We start from the raw sequence: 11,508 nt of genomic DNA, 5'->3' as shown, positions 1-11,508 counted from the left end.
ACTTGCTTGTTTAATTTTACGCATGCGTAAGACTACGCATGCGCAGGCGTTACTACAGAGCTCCCTCGCCAGAGCGGAAACGCACGATAAATAAAATCTGTTAGAACGCCTGAGGCAGGATGGCCACTGAAAAACCACCCACAAGATGTGGTACAAACACACACAAAGAAAAATCAAAGAAATGTAATGTACACTTGTGAAATACATGCATGCAACGTATAAATGAAATGACAATGACAAAACAACCGTGATGACAACTGTCCAGGAAACTGGAATCACGCGATGTAAAAGTCTTGAGTGTTTGTCTTCCCTGAAAGGAAAGAAAATGTACGAGTGCACAATTGTGTGTGTGAGAAAAAACACAGAACATGCAATGTGTAAATGAAATGACAATGACAAAACAACCGTGATGACAACTGTCCATGCTCAATCGCTGACCAGCGAGAAAGAGTATGAATTGAGCGGGAAACGCTTGCTTGTTTAATTTTACGCATGCGTAAGACTACGCATGCGCAGGCGTTACTACAATGTCATGTCTGAGAGTCAAACAATGACCTTATGATTGTGAGTTCATTACCTTTTCCACAAGATCCTATGCCTTTTTTATTTCATCATTACTATTTTATATCTGTTTTCCGTGTTGGTATATTTCAAATGAATTGTCAAAATTCGAGTGAATTTTTTATTCAGAGTTGCTGCTCTCCTAGGCAGGACTGAAGAACCAGACCTTGCTACTCAATTTTAGTTTAGCATGGTTTCTATGGATTTATGCTCTTTTTAACACCAACACTTTACGGAGTGAATTGGATGTATTGTATTGAACACCAGAACTAGACAGGCTGCAACGTCCTTGACAAAGCCAGGGCTATCAGATCCTACTGACTCTGAAATCTATGCATATACATACATGTGTACATATAAATATATATATGTGTGTGTATGTGCATGTATAAAAAGGGTACAAAAGTAGATGCATGTGTATATAATATAATTAATGTGTAAAAATGCAACTGAGTCTGCTGCTAATGCACATATAAATGGTGCTAATGCATGTTTCCAATGGAATTCAACAAGAAAGTAATGCAATATTTTCTCATTGCAAAGTGGCGAGCTGGCAGAAATGTTAGCACGCTGGGCAAAATGCTTAGCATTATTTCGTCTGTCTTTACATTCTGAGTTCAAATTCCACCGAGGTCGACTTTGCTTTTCATCCTTTCGGGGTCGATAAATTAAGTACCCGTTGTGTACTGGGAGTGATCTAATCGACTGGCCTCTCTCCCCAAATTTCAGCCTTTGTGCTTAGAATAGAAAAGAATATTTTCTCATTGGACAAAATTCTTACTGCTCTGTTATTGTAACAGATGCTGAAGAATGTAAAACTGTAAAAACTGCTAACCATGAAACTCCAGACCCTGAGTTGCTTCACCATTGACAGAGTGCTGCTACATAGCTTTAATAGCTGTCATATCACCTCCACTGAGCTGGTTAACTGCTGAATATGGTTGTGTCATATCTACTATTTGTCAGTTGTTCATGCTGCTGTTCATGATTAGGTATTCTGGTTGATATACACACATACCCTGATTAGGAGTTAAGAGAATTAACTCAATGAATTCAGCCATAAATAAAATCAATGGGCATGAGTTCTCTTTACTAGGATGCCATGGAATATGATTTTTTCCACTTTTTAGGTAAAATTTGCTACAGGTTGTAGAAAGATCTGCAGAGCAGTATTTTTTATTTATTCTAGAATCTTATCTAATTTTTGATGCCTAATGTTCAAAGATCTTACTAAATACTTCATCTCAAATATTTTCTTTGCTTTCTTCTGTGCCACGAACTTCTTAAACCCCTTCTTTTCCTTCACATGTCTGTACCAATATACTCATCTTGCTGATATGCAATAGTGAAGAAAAAAAAAAAATACACAACCACATTAAAAAGATAAGATTCTCTTTAGAAGATCAAATGAATAAGAAGCGTAGAAGATATCTTCTAACTCTGCTCTGTAGTATAATATTATATAAATAACAATTGACTGTTCATTTCTATAATCTTAGAAACCACGGCGCTTTTAGGAAGAGTTTGAAATATTTTATATTTTACCATTAGAAGCTGTTTGAGATAATTATCTCGAAATGTTACTTCTGGATAATGTTCATTCCCTGCACTACTTCTAACCTAGAATGATTCAAAGCATTGTCTTCTTCTTATTAATCTTCTAAGGTGAAGAAGGTGATTTGCTGGCTATTATCATAAAAGACTTGTGGGGTATTATTCAGATGTGTTCTTCTGTAAATTGTCTCTAAAGATATTTGCCTTGCAATGAAATTTAATTAGTTAATATTTCAAACTTTTGCCAATTTTATCATTTAGCTGTATGCTCTTGGTAAACCAAATCCATGACATAGTTTCAATTCCTTCTTGAAGCAATTTCTTTTGACTTATATTTCTGATGTATGAATACTACAGCCTCATATACAATACACTTCCTTTATTTTCTTTTACTTGTTTCAGTCATTTGACTGTGGCCATGCTGGAGCACCGCCTTTAGTCAAACAAATCGACCCCTGGACTTATTCTTTGTAAGCCTAGTACTTATTCTATTGGTCTCTTTTGCCGAACCGCTAAGTTACGGGGACGTAAACACACCAGCATCAGTTGTCAAGCGATGTCGGGGGGACAAACACAGACACAAAAACACACACACACATATATATACATATATATACGACGGGCTTCTTTCAGTTTCCATCTACCAAATCCACTCACAAGGCTTTGGTCGGCCCGAGGCTATAGTAGAAGACACTTGTCCAAGGTGCCACGCAGTAGGACAGAACCCGGAACCATGTGGTTGGTAAGCAAGCTACTTACCACAGAGCCACTCCTGCGCCTGAGAAGATTTTCTTACTTTGTGACTGCTTGGAGAAATACTTCTGGCTTTTAGATTAGCATTGTTACATGAATCAGCTTTTGAGAAAGATAACAAATACAAGAACCTGACTGGCTGCTTGCACTCTGTGCTTGTCACCTTCAAGACCTCAGGTGTTTTTGGACCCTGCACAGCTAATTTCCTCTGCAAAATTTGTATAATTGTGTCTTGTCTGAGAAATGGACCCTGAGAAGTGGATTGGCTGCTGCAGTGAGTGTCATTGGCCATTCTCCATGGCAAAGCCTTTGCAATCATATCTGTGAGGCATAACCAAACATGCCATTTGTTCTGGGGTGTACAACCCTTTACTCTCTTCCTGCCCCCATCTTCTGCTGCTTAATCCCCCCACACGTTGGGGTAGTTGAGTAGAGGTCATCTGAGCATGCGATATAATAGTTTCTTTGTTAGTGCTGGTACTCATTCAGGAATATCAGTATACTCATAAAAGTGTTATGCTTTTGTTAATACATTTAATAATGTCTAGTTTATTTTAGTTGATAAATAAATACTCACCTGTATAGAACATTAATGACTGGTAAAAGTACCTTAACAAATGTAGTATCAACTATAACTGAAAATTAGATAGGATGGTCATGGTTGAAAAATTTGGTCAATCAGATTTAACTATTATTAACTTGTGTGGGACTCATGGAGGCGATGACAAGTGACCGTGACCTTTGGTGATATGCTGTGCTTGAGAAGACTCATCAAGCCAAATGATATCATGGTTGTGGTCGATGCCGGTTCATGTAACTGGCACCTGTGCCAGTGCCACATAAAAGCACCCATGCTGGCGGCATGTAGAAAACACCCATTAAACTCTGGGAGTGTTTGGCATTAGGAAAGACATCCAGCTGTAGAAAACCATGCAAAATCAGACTGGAACTTGATGCAGCTCTCTGGCTTACCAATTCCAGTCAAACCATTTAACCTATGCCAGTATGGAAAGCAGATGCTAAGTGATGAGTCCTACTCATGGAATAAAACCTTATGTTACATTTAACATTGCATTAGCAGTAGATAACGACCAGTTACATTTATTATTGTTAACTGTAATAATAACATTTACTAAAAAAATTGTTGATTAAATTGAAATACGATTATCATAATGAAGTTGTAGATAATTAGTGAAGTTAGTTTGAGATTGAACTGCTACAGTGCTGGTTTTCTCCTGGTTTAAATTATCTAAATTATGGTAATGTTGTGAATGATTTCATTATTGTGAACACTGTCAACACTTTATGTATTGAATCTAATTATCAGCTTGTTATTATATCAACCAGCATACGTCAATTTTCAAACATATACATGTGTGTGTGTGTCTGTGAGCCCTTAGTTTAGCAAGTTTGTATTATAGCATGACTTAAGCTACAGAGCCTCATTGATATCTAACTCATTACTGTAATGGCTTCAGTGGACACACACACATTCACATGCAAGCACACACACACACACACAGGGCTGTCATGACTTCAAATACAGTTCAATTTTTACCCACAGTAGAGCATATGTCACAAGAGTTTGTCTGCAGTTGATGTGCCAGTGTTTTACAATGTTCTACTGTCTCTCCAATTCTACACTGTTCTGATATGTTTCACATCTCTCTCTTACACACACACACACACACACGCACACATACAGAGAGAGAAAAGATGTTCCATTGTCTCTCCACTATATGTGCGTGTTTCACTGTCTAATTAATTATACATGTTCACTTCCACTGTCACCAATTATACATATTGTATTCTTCTATCTAACTAATTATACGTGTTATATGCTACATGGTAGTGTAACATGGAGTGTGAATGTAAATGATATGCAAAAGCTTGAAAGAAATGAAGCCAACATGCTCTGCTGGAAGTGCAGTGTCAATGTGAATTTACAACACAGTGTAAATGTATTGAGAGAAAGATTGAGTATAAGAGGCACCAGGGTGGAGTGTGCAAGAGAGAAGAATGCTGGTATGTTTATGTGATGCATATGGATGGAGGTATCTGCATAAAGAAGTGCTGATCTCTAAATGTAGAGGGAACCTGTGGAAGAAGGAAACTGAGAAAGATGTGGGATGAATTGATGGTAAATGATTTTCAGACGCTGAGCGTTACAAAGGACTGAGACAATTGGCAATTTTACAGTGTTGTAAATAGACACTAACATTGCACATCCAGCAGAGCATATAGGCTTCAAATATCCATTAAGCTCAGAAAAACTGAGGCCATAAAGGTATGACCTTTGTGTCCATACCCTAGATACAACTTGTCCTTGATAAACCTCTCTCTAATATCCCATCTTCCTAAACTCCCTCACTACATTCATCCTCCATCTGTCACTCTCCCTTTGCAATCATGTGAACAAATGAAGGCTTCGGCATTCGGCATGCAAGCATGAAAGATAAGATTAGGAAGGAATGTTAGAGTAGAGTTTCAGCAGTTCTGAGATCTGAGCTAAATGAACGCATAAGGTGTTAGCCATAAATTCCTTAGCAGCTCCAGTTGTTACTTATAGCTTCAATGTGTTAAACTGGAATATCAATGAAATGAAGAAAACTGATACAAAAATTCATAAGCTGCTGATTTGTAATAAGATGCACCACCGAAAGGCAGACGTGGATCATCTTTACCTTCCCGGATCTGATGGAGATCAAGGTTTGATCCAGTTTGAACTTTCTTACAAAAACCACAATTGAACTGGCCAAATATCTTGAAACAATTAATGATTGGATGCTAAGCTCAATGACTATCACAAAAGGTGTAAGAAACTTCACTCTGGCAACTGTTGTTGCAAAGAAAGTTAAATTAATGGCAAAGATAAACAACTGGCTAGTAGGTAAGAGGAGAAACTTCTGTATAGCAAATATGTGACCGATAACAAACAAGCTGGTGTTAACCAGAAGCACATATATCAGTGGCTACAAAACTCAGGGTGGCTGCTCAAGATCAAAGCTTATAGACCTGGAACTGCCAAGCCAACATGATGAAAAAGGGAGTAAAATGCCAATTCTGCAATGATGAGATTGAAACAGTGGACCACTTAATTTCTGGATGTAAAGTTCTAGTACCAGTGGAGGCTCGTGGCCTAGTGGTTAGGGTGTCAGCACCATGATCGTAAAATTGTGGTTTTGATTCCTGGACCGGGTAACGCGTTGTGTTCTTGAACAAAACACTTCATTTCACGTTGCTCCAGTCCACTCAGCTAGCAAAAATGAGTAAGGCTGCGATGGACTGTCGTCCCGTCCAGCTGGGGAACACATACACCATTGAAACCAAGAAACCAGGCCCATGAGCCTGGCTGAGCTTTAAAAGGGCACATTTATTTTTATTATTTAAAGTTCTATTGCCAGTAGAGAATAAATCAAGATGTGACAGAGTTGGTTAATATCTACTCTGGTTAATATGTCAGCATTATAAAATCAAAACTGCCGACAAGTTATAAAAGCATCACCCTGAAGTTGTAACTGAGAGAGAAATGTAACAATTCTTTGGGACTTCAGACAGAATCACCAAAACTAATAAACTGGATATTGTTGTAGAATACCAAAATAATTGTCTATTTATTGATTAACATGGGTATCAGCAACAGAATTTGACAAGCTCAGAAAATACAAAGATTTGCTCATTGAAATTGAAAAGATGTAGCATCTCAAGGTGGTTACAATTCCAGTGATTGCAGGAGCACTGGCAATGATTAAATTATTTGAGAATAATCCCTGGCTTACCATCCCTGCAAGAAATGCAAAATATTGTTTTAACTGGTATGCCACATGTATTGAGAATATCTACCATCTTTACTCGAATTTATTATTTAATTTTGTAAATGAAAAATCTGATGTATTTATTTTAATGGTCTATCAATGTATACAGTAAGTTTCTTTGTCCTAGGTGTTGGGAAGACACTCAGCAAGAGATGGAAGCAGTTGAAAAAAGAGAAAAAAATCTCATAATAATAATTATGATTTCAAATTCTGGTACAAGGCCAGCAAGTTTGCAGGAAGGGAAAAGTCAATTACATTGACACCAGTACCCAACTGGTATTTATTTTATCAACCTTGAAAGGATGAAAAGCAAAGTTGATCTCATCAGAATTTGAACTCACAACATGAAAATAGATGAAATGCTGCTAAGCATTTTGTCTGGTGTGCCACCTTGTCACTTTATAATAATAATGATAATAATAATGATGATAATAATGATAATGATAATAATATTAATAATAATGATGATAATAATGATAATGATAATAATATTAACAATAATGATGATGATAATAATAATAATAATAATAATAGACAATATGAAGAGTGCGATGCAATTTCAATCGATGTTTTATTGGTTGAATGTTATTTCAATAGTTAGCCTGTCTTTGTTGAGTTCAAAATGAAAAGTGATACATAGAAATTCAAAATTATAGAAATTCAAATTCAAAGTTTGAATGAGGCAACCAGCATTCTCACGTTGATAGAATGACATCATCAGTCTTCAATTTTGAAGTTTACAACTGGCAAAAAGAAAAAGAAAGAAAAAGAGAAAAAAAGGAAAAGAAGAAAAAAAGAAAAGTAAAAAGAAGAATATTTAATCAAACAGTTTCGTGTAAATATGATGAAATTCTCCTGTCATTTTATTCATCCCCCCAGGGTTTGAGGTTATTAACTCACAAACATATTTCTTCTCATGCATTTTGAGAACTGAAAATGTTGCAGATTCAGAATATTTTCTGAGAATATGCACTTTCAAGTTTTTTTTTTTTCAAAATTGCAGCTGTTTGATGTAAAATGTTCAGCAAATTCTGCCTTCAGAAAACGGTCAACGAAAATTATTCTATGTAATTTTCTTTGTAGGCTATTGAGGTTTGTGTTACTTTATAACACAATGAAATTTAGACAAAAATTTTAACACCAGATGAGAGGTTGTACTGTAGGTACCTCTATGGCAGTTAATTTCACTAATGTCTTCACAACAAAATTGGAGACACAGGTACTAAAGACATTCAAATCCCTATGTGGTCATGAACCAATACTCTGGCTACGGTTCATTGATGACATCTCTTTTGACTCTTTTACTCTTTTCAGTAATTTCACTGTGGCTATGCTGGAGCACCGCCTTTAGTCGAGTAAATCGACCCGAGGACTTATTCTTTGTAAGCCTAGTACTTATTCTATTGGTCTCTTTTTTCCAAACCGCTAAATTTACATCTAGTTTTTCAAAAACTAGTGTTGAATTTTTGGACACAAAAGTTAAGTTCTTTGGAGGTAGAATAGTGGCACGGTTATTTTCCAAGCCCGTGACATCCCACATTTACCTCCACCGCTGCTCTGATCATCCACACCATATAATTTGGTCAAATCCGAAATCCAGCTTGATTTATGTTGGTTGTACAATAGAACAATTCAGCTAAAGTTTCAAATGGGCACAGATATGACATCAGGCATAATAACAGTAGTTCAAGAGAACTTGCTAAACATTTTGCACCAAACGGCTGCAATTTTGAAAAAAACTTGAAAGTGATATATTCTCAGAAAATATTCTGAATCTGCTACACTTTCAGTTCTCAAAATGCATGAGGAGAAATAAGTTTGTGAACTATTAACCTCATGCCCTGGAGGGATAAATGAAATGACAGCAGAATTTCATCATATTTGCAGAAAACTGTTTGATTAAATATTCTTCTTTTTCCTTTCCCTTTTTCTTTTTTTCTCTCTTTTTTCTTACTTTTTCTTTTTGCTAGTTATAAACTCAAAAATTGAAAACTGGTGATGTCATTCCATCAATGTTGGAATGCTGATTGCCTTGTTCAGACTTTGAATTTGAATTTCTATAATTTTGAATTTCTATATAACACTTTTCATTTTGAACTCAACAAAGACAGGCAAGCTATTGAAATATCATTCAACCAATAAAACATCTATTACAATCACATCACACTTTTCGTATTGTCTACTTACCTTTGTGAGAAATTACATCAATCCTTTTAAAATAATAATAATAATAATAATAATAATGAGTTTCAGTTTTTGGCACAAGGCCAGCAATTTTGGGAGAGAGGTTTAAGTCGATTACATTGACCCCAGTAATAAACTGGTTCTTATTTTATCGACCCTGAAAAGGGTGAAAGGCTAAGTAAACCTTGGCGGAATTTGAACTCAAAATGTAAAGACAGAAGAAATGCGACTAAGCATTTTCACCTGGCATGCTAACGATTCTACCAGCTCACTGCCTTAATAATAATGATAATAATTATAATCCTTTGCACTCTAGGCCCAAGGCCTGAAATTTGTGGTGGCTAGTCAAGTACATCAACTAGAACTTATTTTATCAATCCCTGAAAGGATGAAAGATAAAGGGGCATCTCAAGACTGTTACAATACCAGTGATTGTAGGAGTGCTGGCAGTGATCAAATTATTTCAAATTGATCCCTGGCTTACCATCCCTGCAAGAAGTGCAAATATTGTTTTAACTGGTAGAACTGGAAATGAAAATGTTAAGACAGATGGAATTCCACTAAGCATTTTGTCCATCATGCTAATGGTTGTGCCAGCTCACCACTTTAATAATGATAAGGAATTTTTCTAACGATATCACATGGAGAGTGTTGTGTTTTTTATACGCAAGGTCTCTAAAGTGTAGTTTTCTGAGACAATATCTTACAGCTAGCACTGTTCTACAATTATGTACACATTGTAAATGATGCACGCATTGTTCAAATAGAAATATTTATTATTTCTTTCAGAGAGTCATATTCAACATTGTGAATTTCAGCAAAACAAAATCCTTGTACCGTGAAGGGATGTCACCCCTTGTTCGATCTAACAGTAGACCTAAGTGGTAAGTTCTTTCTACATTATTACCTAGAAACCAATTATTTTTTTACTCACGTCTTTTTTTTTCCCCAATTGTCATATTTTCAAATTTTTATTATTTACAGCAAGTATAAAATTGTTTATTCCATCAATATCTCTGTACAAATGAATGAAAATTTGTTGCAGATCCATCCAACCCATGTAACCATTCATATTGAAATGTTGATCAATAATATTTCTTTAATCCTTACTAAGTGAGAGAATATGGGAATGGGATCTGTTGCAATGTTTGTCTGTCTTTATCTGTAGTTTTTGTGTACGTCAGTTGTATAAATGATTATTTTGGGAGTTTTAACTACATGCACTAACGTAGCTAAAATGTGTGCCCCTGGGGCAGCCCCTCCATTTGTCACCCCCAAACCCCACAAAAACCACATATTGCCTACAGCAGATCCCAAAGTGCTGCTCCTTTAAAAGTGCAGCCCAGGTCATACTACCCCTACTGGTCCCCTCCTAGCTATGCTAGTGACTACCCAAACTGATTCATTTATAAGATTAATTAGAAGCAGGGTGAAGAAACTAAGTAAATTTCAATCAAATATGGCAGTTATAGGTTGGACGGAGCAGAGGAAGTTGTGATGGCAAAAAAGAATGAAAGATGACATTGTTTGATAAATGACAAGTCGAGTAGTGGTTTATTTAGATGAAATTTAATGATGGTTAATACTGTCATTTATCAGCCACATTGTATGGTACCTCAGGCAAATACTTTCTACTGTAGCTTTAAATGGCCAAAACTTTGTGAGCAGATTTGACAAAGTAAAATCTGAAAGAAGCCTATGTATGTACGTATGTATGTACGTACGAATGTATGTATGTATGTATGTATGTATGTATAACAGGGCACATGGCATAGTGGTTAGAGTGCTGCACTCATGATTGCAGGACTGTGGTTTCAATTGCAGGAGCAGGTGTTCTTTATTAAAACAATTGATCTCACATTGTTCTGTAATTACTTCAGTACCTGATGTATGGTATGCCATGCACCTGTTCCAGCAATGTTAATTCGATAGAGAGAACGAGCTAATGTGTGTGGCAGAAACATTTGATTGCTATAAACAAATCATATGTATAGGCTATTCTGCAAGGAACTGCAGAACCATCTTTCCCATACTACAGGAGACTATCATCATAGATGTATATGTGTTTGTGTGTGTACCTTTATCGTATGTATGTATTTTTGTGCGTACCTTTATCTTTACATCCCATGATCGCTGTAGAACGAGCATCACTGTGATACAGCCGGTGTTGTTTGTTTTTAGTCTACAATGAAAAGAACATGCTGTACCATTGAAATATATTAACTTGCTTGGAAACAGGTGAGGTTAGCAACAGGAAGGGTATTTAACTGTAAAAAAAATTTGCCTCAACAAACTCTATCTGTCTCATGCAGGTATAGAACAGAGGACACTAAAATGAGGATCATATTTACACACATACACACACATATATCAAATCTCTCTCTCTCTCTCTCTCTCTCTCTATATATATATATATATATATATATATATATATATATATATATATATATATATATATATACAGCTAGTTAGGCAGATAGACAGATAGATAAATAGATAGAGAGATAGATAGATAGAGAGAGGGAGAGAGAGAGACATATCAAAGCAATAGCATAATGTAGAACAGGGATTATTCATTTTACATTTTATTTCCTCTCTCTTCCTCTTCTTCTCTGCTACTATTAAAAGCAAAAGTTAAAAA

At 36.0% G+C, this 11,508-nt stretch overlaps 1 protein-coding gene across 1 annotated transcript in view; it reads left to right on the top strand.

Annotated features, from left to right (window-relative positions):
* The window catches only part of LOC106877315 (cytosolic carboxypeptidase 6-like), a 511,794-nt gene that overhangs the window by 275,159 nt on the left and 225,127 nt on the right, over positions 1-11,508 (top strand). The window contains exon 4 of the mRNA XM_052971128.1: positions 9,657-9,751. Within this exon, the coding sequence (XP_052827088.1) occupies positions 9,657-9,751 (95 nt within the window). The remainder of the gene's footprint in view (positions 1-9,656; positions 9,752-11,508) is intronic.

This window comes from Octopus bimaculoides, chromosome 10 (genome assembly GCF_001194135.2).
Source record: "Octopus bimaculoides isolate UCB-OBI-ISO-001 chromosome 10, ASM119413v2, whole genome shotgun sequence".
Taxonomy (NCBI): domain Eukaryota; kingdom Metazoa; phylum Mollusca; class Cephalopoda; order Octopoda; family Octopodidae; genus Octopus; species Octopus bimaculoides.
The sequence above is the reverse complement of the archived record's forward strand: the minus strand, read 5'-3'. Positions and strand labels throughout refer to the sequence as shown.